Below are 26,013 nucleotides of genomic sequence, written 5' to 3' on the forward strand. Positions count from 1 at the left end.
GAAAACACCAAGCGGCCACAACAACCACTGCTCAAAGACACATTTCCCAGCTGTGACCAGCTATTACTTCTCCAAGATTCAGAACCGAGCTCTTCCACTGTCTCCTCCTCCCACGCTTACGTTCCACAAACTCTGGAGAGAAAAATGTTACATAATAAGTACTGTCATTACTTATCACGGTTCAAAATCCACTGACTGCCTCTTTGTCGTACAGTGTCATCTCTCGTCGAGTTCCTTTCCCCAAAACTGTTTGTGTTCCTAAATCCAAACGACCGCTTGTGTTCATGTAAAACGTTACTTTGATGTTTCTTCCAGAGTCGTACCTTCAAGTTGGCCCGAACAAACGATTCTGACGAGTCACACTGCCAAGAGAACAACGGAAGCCTGCGGAGGACAGGGCGAGGAGGGGATGGTGAAGGCCCGCCGACCTCCCCCGTCCCGCTCCTCCGCCGCAGATGCCGACGCGCTCTCGCCCTTTCTGTCGTCTTCTACGCCACGCGCCTCCTTCGGCTTGAGTACTGTGTATTTCTTCTACAGGGGATGTGTAAGTTCAACTGTAAATCACTATAAATAAAGCTCTTTTATAAATGGAAATACATAAACGAATATAAAGAAATATATATATATATATACATACACGTGTCTATATATAAAAAGATAAACCACACGTTCAGACTTTGTGCACATTGCGTCTTTTAACGTCAAGGTTTTCAACGCTGCTGCTGTTACGCCTTTTCCCCCAACACCCGAGAGACGCTTTTCATTCCGTTCTTCGTGCGTTTTGAGGAACGTTGCGGTTTGCCGATTGAAAGCCCCTCGCCCGAAAACGATACGTACCCGTCCGAGTCTACGTGACGCAAACCCTTCAAAAACACACATCTGACTGGATTTTGTTCGGAAACTATGTCCAACTAAATAATAAGCATAAACTCAAATAACAGACGTACAAAACCTAAAAGTGACTCGGCCCTCCTGAAACACCCTCGACGCTCACCCCCGCGAATGGCTACGTTACTTTCGGGAGCCTACGTTTTTACATTTTCCGCAAGGACGTCGTTAATTGGATATGTTTAACTCTCGTGTTGACTTTAAAGCGTACGCTCGCACGTGTTATTGTTTGGTTTGGTTAGAAACAATGTAAAACACGTATAGTTCGTGATCAAATTTCCCGTCGCGACCGCTCGGCCAGCTGACCTTTGATCGGCCGGCCTCGTCTCGATAGTGTCCCGCGGCCTCTCGTTAGGGGAAAATCTCCAAAAGACAGGCTTAGCTCGTAGTGATCGTACACTTACTTGCTGTGACTTACTTTGGTGTAAAAAATGTTTCCAACTCTTGTTTGTGTTCAAAATGCAGGGAACACCTCTTGTACAGCCCTCCACTTCCTGTCTTTGAGTTATTTCTGACACTTCGACAGTTTGTACATCCCTGTTTTGCACGCACAGAGAATCGTTTTATTTTGTGTCCATTTTTTTATTTATTACTGATTGTATCTTGGTCAAAACTATGTGGTGATCAAAGAACTTTTAATTGTCAATAAAAGTACACTCAAATAGGTTTTCTTTATAACAATCGTTGTCGGAAATCTTTTTACAATGCATTTCTTCAAACTGATACTAAACTGGTTCACCTTGATTGATCCATTCATTTTTTTATAGTGCAGTGTGTGTGTTGCAGGGTGAATCTCACAAAAACTGTCCAGCTTATATTTTACCAATCAAAAGGAGGATAACAATATTTCACTTCATGAAAATGGAGCCAACTTTTAGGACAACTAAATTATTTTTATTTTTTTTACATTACAATAGAAAAACATTTCTTTACATAAAATAAATCTAACTTCTTATTGTTTCTCTTTTCTCCTGATATTGGGGTGAAATAAATATAAACCGGACGTATTTTTGTAACATTCACCTATTCAAACAACTATTTGATTGGTGTTCATTTGGTCCAACTAATACAAAACCTTAAACAAATACAACTTATCTTATCAACAAGCATTAATGAAATACTTTTTTGTTGTTGTTACAATTTAGTATACAATTATATAAAAAATTAGACATTATTAATACATTCTATTGGGAACCACGTTCCTCTATTGCAAATAAATCTCACATCTTAGAGAGGAAGGTCTGTGTGTGTGTGTGTGTGTGTGTGTGTGTGTGTGTGTGTGTGTGTGTGTGTGTGTGTGTGTGTGTGTGTGTGTGTGTGTGTGTGTGTGTGTGTCCATATCTGATGGTAAATTATTTACCAGGTTCTTTTACAGTTTCTCTCAGCATCTTTTCAATGTCCTTAAAGACCTCAGGATCCTCTATGGTGGGACTGATCTATAAATTTCACATTACAAACATCCAAATTAGAAAGCTCTGCAGTCCCATAATATTTTCACTGAACAAGAGCATTTGCAGCTGTCCACCAACTTAATAACAGTTATCATGTCAAGAAAATACCTTAAAAGGCTTGCCGTTCACCAGGTTAGCGAGAGACGATCGTGGAATTTTTCCCGAGCGGGTTTTGGGAAGAGCTTTGACAAAGACGACCTTCCTGAGAGCCGCAACCGGCCCGATGGTGTCCCTCACCAATTTCACCATCTCGTTCACCAGCACTTCTTCACTCTTCTGACACCCTACAAACAAACACACACACAAATATACATCCAATAAAGTGTATTCTTTTATATATATATTTATTTTCTTCATTTCTCACCATTCCCGAGCACACACAAAGCCAGAGGCACATGTCCCTTCAGGGGGTCCTCAAGCCCCACCACAGCACAGTCCACCACGGCAGGGTGCAGCAGGACAGACTGAAGGACGCACGTGGACACACACAATATATGGTTTGTTAGTATGGCAACAACAAAGATGCTTGTGGTGGTTGTTATTTGTGTCGTGAGTGAGACCTCTTCGAGGGCCCCGGTGGACAGCCTGTGACCCGCCACGTTGATGACGTCGTCGGACCGAGACATGATGTACAAGAAGCCCTCCTCGTCCACAAACCCTGCGTCCATGGTGTCATAATAACCCTAGGAGGGAGTACAATAAAAATACTTTTCAATACAAAAACTACTACTTGAAGATATTTTTTAATACTAACATTCATGACTGGTATACGTAATATTTCTTTGAGCTGCTGGATGGCGCTGCACCCCATAAAAGCACACATCACAACATGTCAGCTCAATCCATTTTGCTTATTTCTACAATAGCTATTTCATAACATGCCAGTGATGTCTATTAAAGTATAAACACCCATATACAAAGACATTTTACCATTATACTACATTTTTCCAAGGATACCACAACAGTGGAATATAAAGCCTACTCATAAAGCCTTGAAATTCTATTTCAGTAAGTTTTGTACTTACAATGCAATGAATGTACACTACGTGCTTGCTTATTCTCAGGCCGCAGTGTACTTCTGTCAGGTTCTTATATTCAGTACCAACAAAAACATACACTTCTAGTTACATGTAATGTAAATAAAATGCCTAATATACCACCTTAAAAACATTACTTCTACCAAACATTGTCGGTTCATTTCTCTTACTTTAGGACTTCCTAATACTCACAATGTAGTGTGCATGTCATATGGATCACTTTTGTGTCACATTTTGGGCCTTTTTAAAGCCTCAAAGTTTCAGTTCCAGTTCATTGTAACTAATTACATAGAACATAGCAGTACTTCATTAAACATACATCAAATGATCAAAACATCTTTTACACCTTTCGTCACGATCAGCGTGTGGATTGAATGCAGCCAGCCGCAGCTGAGATGTAATGATCAAAAGCGCATGCTGAGTGCGTCCTCTGATGAGATTATGACTGTCCTGCCTGATTATTTTCAAAAGAAATGGATATAGACATCCTGATCAAACTGCGCGTTCACGGACCTGCTGACACGTACCTGGAAGACGCTTGTCGGAATCATTAATCGGATAGCTAGGCGACTTCCTAAAGTTGGGTACGCAGCTTTCATATTACGAGCACTCATAAAACTAACCGCTGGACTCCAACCTTCTCAGATCCTGATTGAGGCACAAAGTATCAATTGACATTCATTAGATATTCTGTCTATGACAAAATTCACTATTTCATATTTTACACATACAAATTCAAATCACAAAGGCACAAACCACACTTATTTGATTATTTTCTTCATTTCTTCATTATTAGGCTATGGTGTACGCCAGATAAACCTTCCCCTAATCCGCATATAAAAACATAAACTGTGACTGGTCACTTTGCATGTCAGTCCCTTACTGCCTGTCTGAATGGGTCTGTCTGAATTTTGCCCACAATAACTGGACCAAAGTCTGCCTATGCTGATGATACAAAATGCTGCTCAAAAAATGAAGGAAGATACTTGGACTGGAAGGAAGACTCTTGCATGCGTGTCACAGTAGAGCAGATGGTGAATATATGCGTGTATACAGCTGAATGCTTACAGGGAACTTGGTGAAGTACAGCTTCTTAAACAGCGTCTGATTCTGCCAGAGACTGAGAGCCGCCCCGGGAGGCAGAGGAAGCCTGACGAGAGAAGAAAAAGACATGTTTTCACAAGAACAAAAAAATGTCAAGATGTGAACTTGCTTCTAGGAATAGGATGTTTTCAACCTTTCAGGGTCAGAAAATGCTTTCAAGTATAAATATGAATGACAATATTCAGAGAAACAAAAAAATTGTGATGGGGGATTAAAAATTCAGAGGATTAACAGCAAACACAGATTTGCTCACCCTCATGTTGTTCCAAACCTGTATGACTTGCATTCTTCTGCAGAGCATAAAATATGATATTTTGAAGAAATGTTTTGGTGTTATTCAATAACCAAACTGTTTGGTTACCAAAGTACGTGTGTGTGTTTCGCAAAATAAAGTCATAATTTGTTTTAATGATTTACATTTTATATTATATAGAACATTTCACTATACATTCTATTTTTTACTAATTCCTCTTTTTTTTAAAATATATAACCCTTGATGGGCACGTAAATCAAAATACTTAAAAGAAAAAAAAAGAGGTATGTGCAACTCCTGAAAGTGTTTATGTGTCGTCTTGTTTTATAAGACACAATTTCCTTTTAATCCGAGCTTCTATCCGTCAGGCTTTCAAACAAACACGCTCTTGATTAACATCAAATCTACCGGAGAACAAAAATGACAACAACACAGACAAGTACAAGATTAGTTCCCTCTCTCAGGACAGACGCGTCGCCAGGCTTAGACGTGGGTTGCACCTGAAGAAGGCCTGAAAGAACACTCTTTTCTAAGCAGACGGTGTGAGACGAGACCCCATTAGTCATTCCGCTCAGGCTCTGCCTTAATGTCCCTCGTACAAAGACTGAGATTTTAAAGTCAGATCTGTGATGAAAAGATTCTCTTCAGCTTTGGCTTTGTGTCAGTAAATCTTTTATTGTGTAGGGAAGATGAGTGGACATTGAAGTGGAAAGCACAGAAAAGGAGAGTTATTTTTGAAGATCAAACAAAAGGGCTGTGCTGTCATCTTAAGGACACGGCGGAGGCCTGGATGCCCATTGGACCTGTCAAAATATGACTGGCTGTCTACAACAGGGGGAGAGTTCAGTAGAGGGAGAACAGAGTATTGATCTTTTAGTCTTATTATTGTGTATTTCATACAGTTTAATTAAAGAAGAAGCTCTGAAATCAGCATTGTTTAGTGAGATCAGAGATCACAATTCTGAACGCATTTCACCGGTTTCTACATGACCTTTTGATCTAAAGGTGTACACTTTTGACGTTTAAACATTTGAAATGAGTACTGTACTGTAACTATTTATACCAACAAAGAAGAGTAGGTGAAGGAAAATCACCCCAGGATGCACCTCATGAAGTTGTGCCGAGTGTCCTTTTGCTTCTGCACCTCAATTTGGAATATTCTACAGTGTGTTTTACAGTTTATACAGTACCTGTCAAAACTTGGGAGACATTAAAAAAAAATGTTTTGAAAAAAGTATCTTATGCTCACCAAGGCTGCATTTATTTGATCAAAAATACAGTATAAACAGTATAATCATTACGATTTAAAAAATAACTGGTTTCTATTTTAACATATTTTAAAATGTACTTTATTCCTGTGGTGCAAAGCTGAATTTTCCATCTGAATGCAATGGCTTGGCAATTTCGTTTTAAAGAGGGAGCAACTTGTTACATTTTGATGAACTGATTAATTGTGAATTAAAACAGAGAATGGCTATTAGAAAAAAAGTCCATTTTAGTTTCACGTTCATGCTTTTGAGGAGTAATGCATCTTGATGCTCCATGACGTTTGTATCGTGATGTGGCCTCACGGTAAGTGCATAAGCTCCAAACACACTGAGATCTCCTTCATCTAACCTGATCCTACTGCCATTCCCTTCTGTCCCCTTCCTACTGTCTCGATCGATGAAAACAAAACAATGAAAGGATTAAAATAACTCACTTTACCACAATATTTCCCAGAGTCCTTGGTTTCACCTGTTGCATATCATCATCAATCACTGTCACTATGAGACAAAGATAAAGAAAGTGCTTTAGTCATTTATTGAATTATCTAGCTATTACAACCTCAAACATCAATCAAAAGGAGCTCTGAGACATAATCGCTCATTGATCAACAACAAAGAGTTTGTAATAAACAAATGGTCAGCCTCACACGTGTCACGTGAAGAGTGCCACAGAACAATGTAGAGGGATCTCACCGTCGTATCCAGGCACGGCTTTCCCGGCCGTACCGGCAGGGGGAGCGAGTGAGCAGCCCAGACCCACACAGGACGCAGTGATGGAGGAGCCGCTCTCTACAACAGAGACAGGTGAAAGCTGCATAAGCAGGTCATTCAGAAGGAGGCACTCATGTCACAAACATAAGCTCATTAACATATATGTCTACCGATATTTGCACATCAATGACTTTTCATCGTTCAGCGACTTTGAAGGGGTCTTGTTGCTCATTTCCCATGCAAAGAGTTTAACTAATCAGAAGAAAGGGCATCTATAGACATCTTAAAGGTACAGTGACGCGTTTAATTCTAAAGGTCAGAGAGAGGGTAGACAATAGTGATGCAAAACTACATTCAGACTGTTGCATAATTGTAACATGTAACACCAGCACTTGAAACATGTTTAATCTGCGTTTGTCAGGTCGTGGAATGTCAGAGTTTGAAAAGACCCTCGCTGAGCTAGCTGCCATTTAAGTCATCATGAAATGGAAATTCTATTTATTCATCTTTTAATAGCAATAATAATAATCACATTTATAAATGCATCTTAATGTGAAAAATTCAGTTGAGTTATTGTTCACTAAAACTGTAACTATTACAAATAGTTTTCAGTCATTGAAATACAGCTGAAATGAAATAAAATATCAAATAAAAGTTACAGATAAAAAAAATTTAATTTAAAAAACAAAATCATTAATAAATGAAGTTTTATAAAGATTAAAACTGAAATAAAAATAAAGCTAAATAGAAATATTACATGAAGCTAATTCAAAATATTCATATAACAGTATATGTGACCAGTCACCCATGCTGGTTCAAAAATGAGTTACAGGATTAAATTACTGTGGAAATGCCATGAAAAAGGTCCATCAACTACAAGATCGCATTCATATCCGCCTCCATCCAATCAACAACTGTTGGATTAAAACAAGTCCGCACCCTATTTTCTTTCCGTAATCAGTTTCCTCGGATGTACGTCACTTCAGCAGTTACCTCAAATGACACATCCAGAAGCACAGACACTTCAAGGAAACTCCATCAGGTGTGTTTCTGCCACAGTAATGCAAGAACGTATAGTAAGTATGTACTGTAAAACAGGACAGCACGTTCACATTGCACTGACCCAGAGTACATATCTGCGTTTGTGTACCTGCATAAATTACGTCTGGCTTATAAATAAACATCACAAAAGTTAAAAATATTTCACAATCAAGTAGACGACACAGAACAAAGCATTTCCCCCCCAAAAAGACTTGTTCGTCATCTGTCTCGGAGCCAGATGCTACAGGAGAGCTGTGAACAGCATGAGAGAGAGAGAGTGATGAAGAGTGAGAGAAACTGGTAAAAATAGGGAGGCAGAGAGTGAGGCAGAAACTGTTGGCATCGCAGCGTGTGGCGACACGAGTCTGTCTGGCACCGCTGACATATGTGAGTAATGCAGAAAGCTCAAACACTTTTCACAGGTGACGCACAGTGTGTAGATACACACACACAGAGAGCAGAAAAGTCTGCTATTTCTGAAATTAGGATGTAGGTCATTTACTCTCACAACAATTCCATTCCAAACCAGTACAATTTTCTTGAAGAAAAGTTTGAAGAATGTGCCTGTCCCTCTTTTCCCTGCGATTATAATGCACGGGCACTGGAGCTTTTAAGTGTCAAAACAGATGCAAAATCATCTTAACAATTAGGCTGCATTCAAATATGTCTACTTCACTACTTTTTACGCAAAAAAAACAGGTGAAAAACACTGTAAAATGAATAATAATGTCCAAATGTCGCTCGTGTCGCAGGAAATCGCCCACTCTCGTGTCGCTTTGTCGCTTGTAGTGTAAATGCACCTTAATTCGCAGCCGGTTCCCTCAAGATTTACTTACTAGAAACGTATGTTTCTAGAAAGTAACTAGATAAAACAGTTTGGGGTGTGAGTTTACATTGAAGAACAAAACATCAAAGTATCGTCAAGTTATGTTTACAACAGGCTTTATTTTACTCATAAATTGAAAAACCCCATATAAAACCTGTCATCCTTGCACCACTCTATAGACCCCTTTTCAGTTAGTAAACATGAAGTTTTTTGTGGGCGGAGCTTAAGTGGAGGCAGAACGATTCCCCTGGCCGCTTCACTATCCCTAGTTTGCAAGTTTTGTTAGCTTGTTTTTTAACAATGACTGGAGAAAATCAGATTTTATCTTAATGTGTAAGGTCACTCACTGTCCAGGACCACGATTGTCATTTGCAAAAGTTCATTTTAACAGACGGAACCAGATTGGCCGACCCGTACACGCTCACTCAATGGATGGACGTTCTGACAGGATTAACGTTAACACTACCTCAAGTTGAGTGGCCTGACATCTACACCTACCTGATAGAGAAACTGAGTGTAAAGAGTAACCGAGGACATATAAATCTTTAGATGCCTATAACTATGTGCTGAATGGTCACGTACAAAACTTGTGTTGTGTGGTACGATCCGAAGCTCTGCCTAGTCAGCGCCAAGGCCAGAAGACGACCATGTAAAGAGTGACATTACAGTGCAATTTTAATGATGGGAATATTTTCTAGAAATAAAAATTCCAGATACAGCAAATTCATTTTTTAACTATATATTTGATTATTCTTTCTGACCAGGTTCTTCAAAAAATCTAGTCACAATCAAACACAACAATGCAGGCTATACAATCATAGATGATTCACAAATAATCACAATAGTTTAGAAAACATTACGCGATAAAATTTCAAATTGGAGCCTGTACTCCGTCGATTCTTGCACCCAACAACACAACAAGAAGACATTTAATTATAATAATAACATTTTAAGATCCTTATTATGTAGCCGAATCAGTGCTGGTTTGTATTGGCTGCCTATATTTAAGTTACGTTTTTTGTCTAATATTTATAATTTATTTTATTTTACCTTTATTTCAATCAATAACAAATTACTTTTTAACAGCTTACGTTTTAGTTAACAAAAAACACGGATTCTTAAGCAATTACCACATAATACAAGTATACCAAATTTAATTTCAACATTATTTTATTAATTAAAATAAAAAAATGTCATTATGATTACACAATATATTGGTACCATGTTGATTATTGTAGATATTTGAGTATAATTTGTTTTATTTACATTATTATGAAACAGGAAGGGCAAACTATGCAAAAACGGCTGTCCCTCTAGTGCACTAGGCGTCCGAATTTCATATTGGTTCATCCCTATAAAATTCTCATAAATGTGAGACTCGTGCACTACACCCTAAATCATCCCATAGCTTTGTGTTACCAACATACATTTCTTACACATTTTTTTCTCTTGTGCTCCATTGTTAGTCAAGTCAAATCATGCGGATTCCTTTTTAAGGTACGGTATAAAATACAACATGTTTAATTGTAAGGTTCAGAAATAGGATGGAAAACTACAACATATGTTTTGGGTGCAAAAAACTTGAACATTTTAAAATCTAATCAAAGAAAAGGAGTGAGCAGGTGTGCTTAACCGAGTTTTGGTCAGAACGCTAATTAAATGAGAGTCTTTTGACACAAAAATTGAAGTTCATGTCCTGCCATCACCAGTTATTGCCAGCCACCTGCCATCAAGTAAAGTTAATTTAGTGGACTGATAAACTTCACCAGAGTCAAAAACCGACAGACTGTGCCAGGGTCCACGCACACGCGGCGTCCAGCTCAAAAGACAGGTGCCAACGCTCACGGCCACGTTAAGGTCGTTTGCAAAGCCAGCAGTCATTGACACATACTCCCAACTGGAAACATACCAGTTGCCCGGCAACAGCGGTGACATCAGCAGCCCTCATCACCAAAGCCCCCCACCTCTTCACAGCAGGAATTGCGTCTTAAAATAGCACACAGATTATTATCAGGTCTCAAAAGCGGCAGCCTTTCTTTCATTTTCTGTGTGTGCTAGATGAGTGTTGCCGCTGAGAATAATAATTAAACAACACATTGACGTGTGTGCGAGTGTGTTTGAGATTGCAACCAAACACTGTCTGACTTAAGCAACACACTCCAATTTTCAATATAGCCACTAAAAGGCATATTTATATACTATTATAGAATGTATTCATATTTTCAATTCAATTTGAATAGTATCCCCTTTTTTTACCAGTGTTAATCTTTAAAAACACTTATACTTTAATAATTTTAAATGAAATCTTTACCCAATTATCCATTTTTCATACTGTACACAATAATGCTGTGATGCCTAAATTCTCTTGTTGCATTTAAAATGACGGATTTTTAGTAGAGATGCACCGAAACCAATACCAGTATAGGTATCGGACCGATACTGTGCTCGTGTATTCATACTCAATGCTCTGATACCAATAACCGATACCAAGCAGCATGTGCAGTAGTGCTTGTGACAAAGAAACACCCACAACAGAGCAAACAGAGAGCAGAATGGATATATCAGAGAAGGATGTCTATGAAGTAAAGTTATCGATTAATAGAATGTTGAACAAATGAAATATTTACGCCTATATATCTGGTGTGCGAAACACGCAGAGTGGATTGAGCACGCAGCGGCACAGACGCCCGAGCTTGTCGAGCGCATTCCACAAACATAACTGGAAAGTTTGTAGTTTGGTCAGATATCACAATAGCAAAGAAGGTAAAACAAGGCACATATTACTAATGTTAACTAACGGTAAAAACAGAGAGAGAGAGAGACACTTGAGAGAGCTCTTAATTGCTGATCACTCACTCATGGGTCATTTGGATTAAAACTAAATCATACATGCAAGTAAAAACTTAAACTGTTACGTGATTTATGTATAACAAGTGGTTCCCAACATTATTACAGGACAAGAAGTTTACTGTGTGCAAACATCTCATGCACTTGAACACTGAATTGAATTCTCTTTCACGTCTTCTTGCGCTTGAACTGACAAATTCACACAAAATTATGTAAAAACGCCAGTCTTGGCCGGTATCCTAAACATAGTTGGTAATGCCTTAAAGGGATGGTTCGGAGTAAAATCAACCTAGGGTTCTTTGCACCATGACCTCAAGCCAAACACCCCCCAGAAGCTTTTTTTCCCCTTGGTCGAACATTATTAAAGTAGGGCTGTCACGATGTTAGATTTTTCACACCACGGTTATTGTGGCCAAAAGAATTCACGATATCGATATATCGCGATATCTATAGAATCTATGGGGGGGGGGTTATATAGTTTTTCTTTTTTACCCAACAAACATAAGGATACTGATAAACACAAGGCACATGCATTTTTACTTCTTGCGTACTCAATCTATGGCAAATTTTTGTGAAGGAAGACAAGCATGTGAAGTTTATCTGGTTTCAAACTGAAGCCAAACACTGTCTGAAGGTTTCCTGAAGAACTGAAAAGCTCTTAAACCTATTGTTGCACCAGCGCCAATAAAGTCATGCAGATAGCAGATTTGAATAAAAAAAATCAAGTGCAAATACAAATACAAAAATAAGATGAGTAAAGAAAACGGGGTTCTTAATTTTAATAATCACCCTTTATTAAATATATGAACACAGAAACCCCCCGTTAACAGTTAATGTCACGTTTCCCATTCCATGATGACTAGTAAAATAATAGCCGCGTCGATCGCGTCTATGACAACTCGAGGTATTGCACACCGGACACGCACTTTCTCAGTTTATGGCCAGCAATATCATTATGTTTAAGGACATTATGGAATTGAGATAATGTCTGTACTATGTTATGATTATACTGTACAATTAAATACAATAGTTGCTGAGTCTGTGATCTGAACAGTGATTTTTCTGCGCTCTGTCGCGGCAAGATTTTGAACACGGTCCTGAGCCGTTGCTGGGCGCCGCGGACAGACGCCGAATAGAACCGCGCTGTGCTTCTCGTCCGGTGTGTGTACACTCATACAGAATGTGTTCGAATTTTAAAGACGTGGCGCTGCGCTTGTGCGACCACCTCTAAGGTGCTGTTTTCTTTGAAGCCGAAGAACTCTGTTGTTAATACTGGCGAGCTCAGCTTACTTTTTTCGGGTGTGGACAGAGTGTTTCACTCTAGCTGCGCGGGCGCGGACGAGCGCTGCGTCTAGAAAACGCCAATATCGCCAATACCGGTATATTGTATTGCTCTAAATTAACACGATGTCGATATTTCATGCTTTGAATATCACGATTATCGTCAATACCGGTATATTGCGACACCCCTATATTAAAGTTAGATCTTATTTAGAGATATCAGCCGGATGGCTTAGTGCAGGTGCTAATGGATCCAAGGATGTATCTCGTAAATTACCCCACTAATAATGCCCAGAATGGTACCAAACTTATACGGTAGTACAAATAGGTTCTGAACTCATAAAACGAGGCATTGGAAAGTTTGTAAGTACATCAGGAGTTTATTTAAATAACACTTGCCTGACGGCTCATGCTACCGCTAACCCGGACGAAAACGTCACTTCAGGGATTTGGGAAAAGCACGTAAAAGTCCTGGCAGAAAGCGATGCATAAGGATGTACAAACTTTCCAATGCCTCGTTTTATGAGTACAGAACCTATTTGTACTACTGTATAAGTTTGGTACCATTCTGGTCATTAATAGTGGGGTAATTTACGAGATACATCCGTTAGCGCCTGCACTAAGCCATCCGGCTGATTTCTCTAAATAAGCTCTAACTTTAATAATGTTCAACCAAGGGAAAAAAGGCTTCTGGGGGGGTGTTTGGCTCGAGGTCATGGTGCAAAGAACCCTAGGTTGATTTTACTCTGAACCATCCCTTTAAGTGAATGTAAACAGTTGAGAAATAAAATGCGTGTGTAACCGTGCGTTTTTTTTGGATCTGTGCATTCGCGCTTAAAGGGACAGCAGCTTAATAACCCCGCTGCTGTGTTTTTAATCAAAGGACAAAGAAAAAATCACATATTTAATAAATATAGTGAAGACTATGCAGTGTTATTTTACATTTGATAACTTTATTCAAATTCTGTACCTGAAAACCTATTTCATTTGCATCTTTGTTCTATTGAATTTATTTGTGCTATTTGAAATTGGATTGTTTGTTTTTATTTTATTACTGACTGTTTACTTGCCTTCAATAATGTTTTAAATTTACATTAATTAGGCTAGTTTTTGCTGTAGTATCAAAATAGTAATAGAGAATTGTGATATTTCACTGGTATGTAAACATTTGAACCGCTGACCCAATCCTTAGCACTGAGCCCTGCTGGAGAAGCTCTAAACAGGCGCTGTGCTATTAAAGGGGTGGTATAATGCCCTTTTCACAAGATGTAAAATACGTATTTTATGTACCCAGAGTGTGTATGTGAGGTTTTAGCTCAAAATACCCCACAGATATTTTTATATAGCATGTTAAAATTGTCCCTTTTTGACCGTTTTTGTGTCTGTCCCTTTAAATGCAAATGAGCTGCTGCTCCCGGCACAAAGGGCGGAGCTTCAACAGCTTGTGTCCTTTTACCTCACACAGACATGCACTGAAAATGTCAAAAACGTTTAGCCTCTTATGTAGGGCTGTCGCGGTGAAGGATTTTCCCTTGCGGTAATTTTGAGTGTGGTATTATCGCCATTTATTTATTTATATATATATATGTATTTGTTGCTATATAAATAAGTGTTATGATATGGTCAGCATGCACAAAAACAACTACATTTTCAGTAACCAATGTAACCGAAACTAAACAGCGTCTCTGCACATTGAAAGGAAACGGACCGTCTTTGAGTGAGTCATTAAACCGTTCATTCAACGAACACGTTCAAAAACGCTGATTCATTAAAAGATAGTAATGAAACATGGTGTTAATTATTTTTTAACTTTGAGCTCCACTTTTCAAGGCTCAGCTGACCAGCAATGCGTCGCATGGGTAACGCTGAAGCTGATGATTCACTTAATAGAGACCAATGGCAGTGAATGCGTGACTCGCTGATTTTTTTTCCCGCGGCTTTCTGGCGCTGTGGAATGCTGACCAGCGCTGTCGCTGATGCCATTCATGGCAAATACCCTTAAACGTTAAAAAGATGACACGACAAATATTTCGCTTTCCTTGGACACGGCAACCTTTTCACGAATATGACTTGACCTTAAAGACAGACGCAGGCAATCCCACGCGCTCAGTCGATCTCTCTCATTCACTGTCTGTTTAGGCTTAAGTGCAAATCCACGAAGCCTCTGTACAATCACCATGATAAAAACAGTCTTGTTATCATTATTAACTTATTTAACATTCAATACACATGCACGAAGTTCAAAACAAGAAGGCTATAACCATATGAAAAAAGAAAACACGCGAATATCGCGGTTGCTGCGGTTACTTGCATTCCTCTGCGGTTGGCTTGTCAGTAGCACGGTTATCGCAACAGCCCTACTCTTATGTTCAAACCAGAGTCAGACAATGATGGAGAGACAAGAGAGAAGAAGTGACAACATGTAAAATGCAACAGGACATTTCTGAATGGTTAGTTGATGAATTTAGGTAGCTTATGTGTAGCTATCGTCTAGTCATTGATTAGCATATTCTATCATGATAATCTGTAAATCGCGTACATTTTAGGATTGGTGATGTCACTAACCCGGGAGGAATGTCGTGTAGTCCCTACCAGCCGTTTGTTGTAGTCCTTAAACAGTCCCTTTGCTTTGAACTTTGAGCGTTGTAACTTTGCAGATGTTGTTTATGCTCAAACAGCAACATTACACACTTACTAAAGTTAGAAAAGTGAAATCATAATCAACCATCCCTTTAAATGAAAGATAAAATACGATATAGCAATAGAATGAACAGGGAAAGTAACAGAAACTCATACAATACATTTTAATGCATAATTAAGCATGAAAATAACTGAAGGAAAATATACATTTGCTAAACAAATTAAACCAATGAATATGAATCATATTTTTTTTATCTTCTCTACCTAATATATTTGAAATTTACAAATGCAATGAAAATACAGGTATTGTTATCGGCAAGTACCATTTGAAATATAATTATCACCTTCTCATAGCATAATTATCAAAAATAGTTGATAGCAGCGGCACTAATATTGACCAATCAGCATTCAGAATTCATGTTATAATAACGTCTGTATTCATCCTTAAGATAAAGCATGCAAGTGTGTGTGTGTGTGTGTGTGTGTGTGTGTGTGTGTGTGTGTGAGAGAGAGAGAGAGAGAGAGAGAGAGAGAGAGAGAGACTGTCACAGCAGCTTGACTTCTGATATTGCAATCCACGCATGAGCCTGGGGAACTTTGTGCTAGTAATGACATTGATAATGAAGGTTCAAATCACTTCCACTTTACTTCAGAAAAGCTATCACACCAGCGCAACCAAACTGCTGTTACACTACACCTCATCAGCTCTTCTAATCAAATCTCGCTCTGTGCCGCTGAACAATTCAAACACACCGTGGCGTTTGTGTGTTTGCACGCCGAAGTGGAGACGTGCCTGTTATTTCAAGATGTGTAATAATATGACTCGTCTTGTGGCGATGCATAAACGTGCTTTTAATCATGAATTGGATGGAGAGAGGGTGAAATTATAAATGGAGGACAGGACACACACAAACAGTGAAGACAGAATCATTCATCACATTAAGTACTTTAGCCTCTTTGAACCTGCGCTCACACACAAACACAGACGTAAGAATTCATCGTTGTTCCCGTTCATGCATTAAGATCTGACACTGGTTTTAAATTTGTGCTGTCGAATGACAAACAAAGAGTTTACAAGTACCGACTAGAAATATGGATGTGAGAGCAAGGGGAGAGGTGATTCGGTTCATTTTGTAAAAATACTCGGTCAAGCTCGGCACCTGTTTATTTCTCTGAGATATTTATGAGCTGAATATGTTTTGCGGCCAGTATAGAACGAGGAGGTAACCCAATTCATTATGTATGTGATGGCTTATGCATCATGCTGGCAATAGGGGTTATGAATATCAAACGAAGTGTACTGTTTTTCAGACAATCCATTTCAGGCTTGCCAGAGAAATAAGGGTGATTTTAAGGTCAGGAACTTGCAACATGAATAAACAAACAACAGAAAGTTGCACCTTTAGCCATCTGCCACTTATTTTAGTGAAGCGTACTGAAACTTAGAGTTGTATGAATCTGTTTTGTACTGTTTTCAGTTATTTCTTTTCAACTAAGGCAGGGGTGTCCCATCCTGCTCCTGGAGGGCCACTGGACAGTTACCCTCCAGAACTGAGTTTCGACACCCCTGAACTAAGCTGTTACACATTATGACTTTTTTTTTTCTTGTTTTTTTTTTTTTTACTTATGCCAGACTTGTTCATTTTGTTATAATCTTATCTTTGTAAGATTGTAATCAAAGAAAATCGAATACGAGTAAAGAGTAAAGTATGTTCCATTTAGGTAGTCATTTCCACAAATATACAAAACATGCTTATTTTTGAATACGGTGCCACTCAAACTTCAATCAAACGAGTATTTGATCTGCTTAAATCAGACATTTCTTTGACTCATAGTCTGCTGAGAGGAATCACATTGTGCCAACAACTGATATCAATACCAGCTGATTTTCAACAGCTGAGGATCATCCTTCATAGGATTTGTTCAGACATTTTTTGGCATATTTGAAAGAAATCTATTTGTTTGTACTATGAACAGCAAAAATAAAACTCTATGAAATCCTGCTTTGAATTCAAATAAAGTAAATGTGTATGAAATTACAACACAAGTCATGATTGACATAATGTACAGTCCTCTCTTTTCACAATGACAGCTCACAGTGGTTATGAATAACGTGTTGTGCTGATGCTTAAGTTATTACTATGGCAACCGATGTAGTGAACAATCAGTCCTAAAGACTTAATCTGAGAAAACAGATCTGAATGACTGTGAACAGTGCCTTAAAAGACAAGATGACATTACGAAACATGCAGCAGGAAATTACAGCAGAAATGAAATGGAGTGTAGCAGTGACTCACCAGTTTGCCACCAGTGATCCAGCACTGGGACTCCAAAACTCCTCTTGGCCCATTCAAGGGTCTCTATGTCACAGCGCTCTCCGGCTACAAACAAGTTCCTCAGCCTACAGAAAAAAAAAAAAAAAACCTGCTCTTAGAAAGTCTGTAAACTTCAGAGCAGACTCATGTGTCCCCAAAGATTTTGCAGAAAACAAATGTGTGAAGAGCAAGAATGCAGGTCTGCATTAAATATTTACTGAACTCATTTTTGGAGTAAAGAAACAAGAAGAACTGACAAGCGGTGATTGGATGAAGCACAGCGGGTGTAAAGGTGAGGACTCACTGTTCCTGTCATCAACGCTCCAACAAGGATTGGATTAAACCATGCTGCGGGTGGTCACATCACACAATCCTTTCATCTGCTCAAGTCTACAGTAAACTACACCTGATACCGAAGGGACACTCACTAAGGAGCGAAGGACAGTAAATTTTTCATCCAAAACCCACATGGTTCTTGAGTTTATTAAAAATATGGAAGATATATACTAGTGCACAATCACATTCTTAAGACTTATTTTATTTCACATTATTAACATTTCCATAAATAATTTAGAAAAAAACTTTGATGTTTGTAATAGTATTTGCAGCATTTGGAGGCAAAACTCTTGACACATCTTACCCCAAAGCTTCTGATACAGCTATCGTTTTGAGTGAAATGCTTAATGGCTATTCTTTAGCCACATAATTTACCTGGTTTTATAAACTAGCAATTTCACCAACGAGTACTGATATATATATCAGGGCTCCAGACTGCGACCAAATGGTCGCATTTTGCGACCAAAATTTGAGAATGTGCGACTGAATTTTACATCCAGTCGCACATGTGCGACCAGTAAATTTCATCTCGTAGGCTATAGTGTGTCATAGTGGGCGACAACCGACGTCGCGTCTGCGATGCTTTACGACATCATGACAAAAAGACTAGCATGTTTAATTTTTTAACGGTCCTCTATGACGGGTTCCGTCAAGAGTGAATGTGTGTGTGTGTGTGTGTGTGCGTGCGTGCGTGCGAGCGCGCGTGAGTGAGTGAGTGAGTGAGAGTGTGTGCCTGAGTGAGTGAGTGAGAGAGAGAGCGTGGTGAGTGTGTGTGTGAGTGAGTGCGCGTATGTGAGTGAGTGCGTGTGTACGTGTATATGTGCGAGTGAATGTTTGTGTGAGACGGCTCGTTATGACTGATCGTAAAGCAACGTGTAGTCTGACATGTTTCTTGTCCACGACATGACTATATTTTTAGGAGTCAAAAATCGTGTAATCTATCGTAACATACAAAAGAATTGTGTAATCTGAACCAGGCATAACCATAACTATGGTAGCCTATACTATGGTTATAAAAGTAGCGTACATCTTTTTCCAGCACTTCAAAACTATATCATATTTAAATGTTATTTTTAATGTGTTGACCAAAACATTTTTGTTCATCCTTTAAAGATTGTCTCTATTTATAAAACTGAAAGATTCAAGAAGTAGGAAAACTCACACTTATTTAAAATTACCATAAAATTAAATTACCATTGTAAACATAGCTGCTGAGGGCGCTTATTGGCTATTTTTACTCCCTAATATCTATTTTGTCACTCATTTTGCTTTTGAATTAATATTATGAATGATTATTAAAGTTAACTTTATCTATACACCTCAAATTAAGCTCAGTGCTTTGTCATCCCATCCCACAGTGCTACCAAACACTTTCTGTAGAACTTAGTGCCGCTGCCCTCAGATGTTAGTCTGGAGCCCTGTGATTTTAAAATAAAACTGCACCATAATTTCTGTACGTTAAGTCTATTTATTATCAAAGCATTTGTCTGTAATAGTTATTTAGGGGGGAAATGTGAAGGTGTGCCCCTAAATTTTCTGCTTGCGCTCCTAAAATTTTAAGTCAGGGGCTACAGCGCTCCTAATAAAAAAAGTTAGTCTGGAGCCCTGTATATATATATCATATTTTATATATTAAGACCTGAATAAATTAGCTTTACCACAAAATTAATTTCACCTGCCACAGAAAATGTACTTTGACATGCAAAAAAACAGTTGTTACCCCACTCTCCCCTATATGATCCCCCTTCAGAACTGCTTCTCTTTGAGTCAGTGTTTATGATCAAGTAACCATAATAAAGCTAAATTCTTTTCACTGTTTCACTCCAGGGTCAAACCATGCAGAAACTATTCAATTACCTGGAGTCAAGGTCACATACAGTATGTGTGATCTGCATTACAAGAAGCAGGAGTCTGTTGGTGGGGCCAAAACATGATACACCTTCTCCCCCGCACCCCCCATCCCAATGTCATTGCAGTTATGCGTATGGTGTGAAACAAGCCTTATGTGATCGTTAAAATGGCCCATTATGCATTTTTTGGGATATTATCTTTCATGTATTGTGATAATATCTGAATATGAAAGTGAACATGTTTGTGAATATGAAAGTTTCAAAGATCAAAGTGCACGATAAATTAAGTTATTGTCTCCCAAAACAAAGAATCGATTCTGAACTGCCTGAAAGGAGTCGTCAGCAATTCCAGTCTTACTTCCTGCACGAACCTATGTAGCTTTGTAATAAATTTTAAATAATGCCAGCCTATGGTCTTTGGCCTATGGCTGTCGGTGAACAGCGTGTACTTTGTCCCGCCCTCAAACACTGTAGTTGTAGCTGAGATTCGAACACTTTGGTTTGTGCTGTCGACATTTCAAGGAGACGCTGTTTTCTGTGCTACAAAAGCAAATCCACTTTGCGTGCACTTCAAAACTACCGCGCTGTAAGTGGTAGACCAATCACAACAGACTGGGCCGACTGACCAATCAGAGCGGAGCAGCTCTCGGAAAGGAGGGGTTTAGAGAGACTGAATCTTTTATTGAACTGTTGCAGACACTGTGAGAAAGAGGTGATGCTGCAATGTATATTATGAGAAAATTAAAGTGTTTTTTGAACATGGATGCATGTAAACATTGTAGTAGATCTCCAAAACAAAATGAGGAACCTTTAAAATATCATTAATATGGGCACTTTAATGAAATAAAAACAATAAATGAGTGCCATTGCAGCTTACTGTAACGAAAAAAGCTCACGACAACATGGAAATGACGCACTGATGTATATCAAGACAGGATCATTCACTAGTGTAAGGCTGGAAAAACTGGAAGAGAGGGCAACTCTCTGAGAGAACAAAGGAAATTAACATTTAAATCACTCTTGTGCACTATCGAGACGCAAGTCTCACCTCACAATCATCCTAATTTACATTTCTTTCCCTCTTCCCCCATCCCTTCTCCCTCATGCTGAAATCACCAAAATTCACCCAAGAATCTATATGGTCTAATGTGAATAATTATCATACAGTATTACACATGTTTGGTATCATTTGAAATGTCTCAGTGCAACTGGTACAAAGGTCTCATTCCCAAAGAAGTAAAACAAAAGGTAATAAGGTTTTTAAGAGTTTAGAGAGAAATTGCACACAAAGTGTGCACTTCCAGGCAAATGGCATCCTGCTCTTAAAGGTGTAAACTCTGAATGCAAATTCTCATTGTTAGCAAATGTTTCCATGTAAATCAACTTCTACTCCCAGTCTGGGATGGTGATTAATGTAAATTCCCACTGTAAACTCATGTTTACATGTGAAAAGAAGTTTCTGTCTATATAATGAAATGCAACAAGAGGCTCAGTGCGATTTGTAGCTCGAATTGGCCCCTGATCCTGACCAAGTCTCTCAGCATCATGTATTTCCTAATGTCAAGGTTTGCATCTCTCTTTATTCCAGAGCATTTGATGTTTTTTATCTATTATCTTTGAACTGATTATGAAATTGGCATGATACATTTACCTGACATAATAAATTGTAAACATCTGATTTTATTCTAATGGACTCTGACATTATTTTCAGTAAAGAGTTAAAAAGAATAGTCAAACATTCGCTGACATTTCATGATGCACAGATATCAATAAAACCTTTCCATTTATCAGATGAAATAACGAGGTAATGCATATGAAAAAATGTATTTCATTTAATAAAATTACTTTGCCACGAGGAGAGATAGTAACACGCAAAAACCTTCACCGGCTGACCAGATGCCTCCATTGGGCCGATCGAGTCGGGCTTACAACTATATTGTGTAAAAGTGTGTAAGTAGGCGAAAAGATAAGGTACCGTTTGCAACATTATTCATGTTTACAAATCCATGGATGAAATAGATTCAGGAATCCATCTGAACAAATCTATCACAGCGACCCCCGGCAGGTGTGGGTTAACATCGGCCTTATGATCTTGGTGAGAAGGCAGATCTTGATCTTACAGCTTCACTGTAGATTCTCTGAGCTGGAAAATTCTATTGAGTCAAGTCATGCCCTCTGGCATGCATTTAAACCCACGCTGAGAGCCGCAGGTTACAGCGCTGACACGAGAGACACACTCCTGGACTGAGAGCCTGTGCTTTTGTGTAAAGTCACGCATTGCGTGGCTTTTTTTGGTCGAGCTGAATTGCCCTTCCTTACATTTGATCTTTGCGTTTGTTTTTCTTGCTTGTATCATTTAAGTTAAAAATTTAAAGTGGCTTATATATTCATTAAGGGTCATTTTAAAGAAACATAGCATAATAATAACTGACAGAGCCAGAGCCACATAAAGCTAGTTTAAATGTATATAATGGCCATGTGTTTGTAAGTCCGACTAAAGGTCCAATGGCGGTCTCCAATAATACGGGGAAGGTTTCTGTGCGTTACTGTCTTTCCTTTTACGCAACACAACAAGATTAAATGAAATACATTTTCTCATATGTATTACCTCTTTATTTCATCTGACTCCATAAATGAAAAAGGTTTTAATGATATCTGAGCATCATTAAAAGTGAGCGAATGTTTGATTATTTTTTAAAACTCTTCAAGTATATTTTACCTGTTCCAGAAATTATTAGTTATTATTATTATTATAATTATTATTATTAGGAAATTATGTCACTCAGAGGACCTCACGTCTTTTGTTTAACACGGGTCTCACGTACACAAGCTCATCAGTTTTGATCATCATACAGAGGTAACTGCTATATACCTGAGATCGGTCACATTCACGCTTACACAATCAAAGATACTTTGGTATAGCCCCCATGGAATTGCATACACTTGAATTTAACATAACGTTTACTTCAGTAGAGGTATGGCCACTACTACAGATATAAGATCACCAACATTACTTCTCTTATAATATCTTTGGATTGGCCATGTCGTGGTTTCCCACGTACACTTATCTAAAGTAATAACATTACATTAAAACAGAGATAAGACACACCCAGATTTAGGTTGGTCAAGCAGCACTTTTGCTGCCCTAAACAGAAATTCAACCTCTTATCTTTGCAAACCAAGTACACTTGAATTAGTGCCAAATATTAGTCGTCACTAATCTGACACAAAACTTGCGGGAACATACAAATCCATTTAATCTACTTGGGAAAACAATTTCAGAGTCAGTCAGAATAAAATCAAATGTTTACAATTTATTGACCAGGTAATAGAACAATAATTCAAAATCCAATTCATAGAATAAAATCATCGGCCAATCAAATATAATAACAACAATTCGGAAATCGAGGAATTATAGAAATATTTACCTGGCAACGAAAACTACACACGGCGATCGTGTGGGAAGTCTACCTACAGCCTCCTCGAACCTTTTGCCAATTTTCCTTATAAACTCAGATAATTCAGTATGCCAAATGGTGGTGTCTGTCATTATAATTAGATTTTGGTCCCCTATTGAGGGGTTCACAACTGTGAGATCAGAATTTGAAATTGAATGGGTTCTTGATATCTGTGGAAGGGAATACTGATTTATATACAGGAGGTAGTTTGAATGGAGGATCTGGGGGAGGGAACACCTTTAAGGGACACACCACATTTCTCATATTTTATAACTTCTTTTAGCTTTTCATTATCGCTGGGAGAATGAGACCATTTTACCAGGTGCACTGAGACACTTTAAATGATACCAAACATGTATAGTTACTTTCTGTACACACTTAACATTGCATAGGTTTTCAGTGAGTTTTAGGTGAGGAGGAGAAGCGGGGAGCAGGGGGAGATTGTAAAAGTAAGGTGTGAGCTGCACTCTGTGGTGCATCTCGGATGTTGCTGTTACATATGCAAGAGAGAGTTCAAATGTTAATTCTCAGGAGAGCCTTTTGTTTTCTCGAGGAGTAGCCCAGACTTGCTGGCACCCACCTTACATGTTTATTTTTATAGTGAAAAATACAACTTCATTATTGCTACTATGATTTGCATAAGATTTTTATGCAGCATAAATATTCATGAGGTGTCAAAAAATGTAAACGAGCACCATCTACTAAATGACAATACCTATTATGCTATTATTGGACAGTAATGATGTTATAGTATTTTTTGATCTAGCTGGGTTCACTATGCTGGTAAAACTGTAATGCATTGTATTTTCAAAGCCAGATAATGTGTGTGTGTGTGTGTGTGTGTGTGTGTGTGTGTGTGTGTGTGTGTGTGTGTGTGTGTGTGTGTGTGTGTGTGTGTGTGTGTGTGTGTGTGTGTGTGTGTGTGTGTGTGTGTGTGTGTGTGTGTGTGTGTGTGTGTGTTTTGTTCATTTTTATTTATTGCCTGTTTTTAATTTGGACATTGAGTCTGTAATAAAGTTTGATGATGATAAGTCAGCGAGAGGATGAAAATGGTCACGTAGGTAAAGCTTCAGTTTTTTGTGCAATAAAACTTGATGAACATTGTAGATCACAGGGATAAAAGGGTAAAGCTACAGTATACCTCCAACGACACATCAATGCAATTCCTTTTCTGGTTCATTTTCTCCAGAGTGCGAGCTTTCATAACCATCTATTAACTGGACATTTATGTAAATGATTAATGGCCATGTGACTGAGCCTTTAAATGGGCACTGAATAGTTATTACAGGCAGAATATCATTTGAGTGCAAGGAAGAAGTGGAATTGATGCTCCATAATGGTGCTTTATTTTAAATCAAAGCCATAACCATTGTATAGCAACTCTATACTGCTTTATTGAAACACGTCCATTACTATCACCATGGTAACTGCTTTTTTTTTTATCCCCCAAATGCACTTTCACAGCAAACAGCAATATAGTGTTTGTACACAGAACATCCACACTAGAATCAACACTGTAATGGCATTTCTATTAAACTAGGGCTTTTTAGTGAAATTTAAAGATTTTGAAAGCATTAAAATCTGATAACAATAATTCAATTCACATTACGAGTGACTATATGCTATATTTTGTTAGACAAAGTAATGATTTAAGGGACAAAACAAAACAGTGGCAACAGACATTAGATAAAATGGAAAAATGTGTATTTAATTTAGGTGTCAACAATGTAGCTCCCCAAACTGCGACTAAGCAGGGAAATGTCATGTTACATTTACCTTAAATTTACCTAAAAAAATAAAATATAGAGAGGAATATTTTGCTAAATATATGCACTATATAACATATTATTTAATAATATAATTTAAAATAGTATAATGTTATTATTATAAATCTACATTATATTAGATTGAGCTGTTAATTTTAACCTTTAATAATAAGCTGACAGGGCTCCCTGTATGTTTACGGCATTAGCGATTTTTTCCTTGAGAAAAATTAACATGCAGCTACTGTACCTGATATTTATTCAAATGAATCAACATTGAATCAAGATCGTAATTGAATCACAAGCTTTTCATGATTTTAAATCGTGAAATTTGAGTCAAGCAATAATAAAAACAGTATCCTACCAGTCATTGTACCATGTAAACATTGTAACATGTCGTCACTAAACGTCATGAAATTCTGTTTAGTTACCAAATGTTTTGACAATTACAACACACTTATCGTGATGCAAGGTTTTTTGTTTTGTTTTTGATTTGCATTATTTAAAAATAATTAAAGGCAAAAGACAAGATTATGAAAACTAAAATAAACGTGTTATGAATAACTGCAACTGTACTTCCGATGCTGTGCACTCCGCTTTCCATATCAAACAGTTACTTACTGACATCACCATTAACATTACTGGGCGTTCGTTGCTAAGTCCTGTCCATTTGAGATCTCACTCAATCAGATAATATAGAAGCCTTGCTTTTGCATGGGAAAGAAAGGATAAGTAATTTTCATTATCACTCTGTTTGCTCAGTTTCTGTTTTCCTGAGTTCCTAGTTAGTTAAGTTTAGTTCTATGATTGTTCATTAGTCCCTCACACGTTTCTGTTCAGTTTGATTACCCAGTCTCCATGTATTTAAGCCCTGAGTTTCAATCTGTGCCTTAGTTAAGGTGGTTGTGTTAGTTTGTTCTCCTATGATCTCCTATGATCTCCTC

The 26,013-nt window shown here is 38.1% G+C and overlaps 2 protein-coding genes across 16 annotated transcripts in view; one reads left to right on the top strand and one right to left on the bottom strand.

The window, feature by feature from the left end:
- ppfia2 (PTPRF interacting protein alpha 2) overlaps nt 1–1,486 on the top strand; it is a 199,689-nt gene extending 198,203 nt beyond the window's left edge. For all 14 annotated transcript variants that reach the window (XM_079870217.1, XM_079870219.1, XM_079870220.1 and 11 more), the window contains 2 exons: nt 316–544; nt 1,354–1,486. The gene's annotated coding sequence lies outside the window, so the exon portion shown is untranslated. The remainder of the gene's footprint in view (nt 1–315; nt 545–1,353) is intronic.
- The window catches only part of acss3 (acyl-CoA synthetase short chain family member 3), a 74,699-nt gene that overhangs the window by 31,836 nt on the left and 16,850 nt on the right, over nt 1–26,013 (bottom strand). The window contains exons 9-16 of one of the 2 annotated variants that reach the window (XM_079870225.1): nt 17,645–17,748; nt 6,695–6,790; nt 6,436–6,499; nt 4,445–4,526; nt 2,900–3,022; nt 2,704–2,803; nt 2,448–2,623; nt 2,249–2,324 (exon numbers count right to left, since the gene is read on the bottom strand). In XM_079870225.1, the coding sequence (XP_079726351.1) occupies nt 2,249–2,324; nt 2,448–2,623; nt 2,704–2,803; nt 2,900–3,022; nt 4,445–4,526; nt 6,436–6,499; nt 6,695–6,790; nt 17,645–17,748 (821 nt within the window). Of the gene's footprint in view, nt 1–1,776; nt 2,325–2,447; nt 2,624–2,703; nt 2,804–2,899; nt 3,023–4,444; nt 4,527–6,435; nt 6,500–6,694; nt 6,791–17,644; nt 17,749–26,013 lie in introns of those variants that run through there. The other variant, XM_079870226.1, reaches the window with a different exon arrangement.

The sequence above is a fragment of the Squalius cephalus genome (assembly GCF_949319135.1).
Source record: "Squalius cephalus genome assembly, chromosome: 4".
In the NCBI taxonomy this organism is placed as follows: Eukaryota; Metazoa; Chordata; class Actinopteri; order Cypriniformes; family Leuciscidae; genus Squalius; species Squalius cephalus.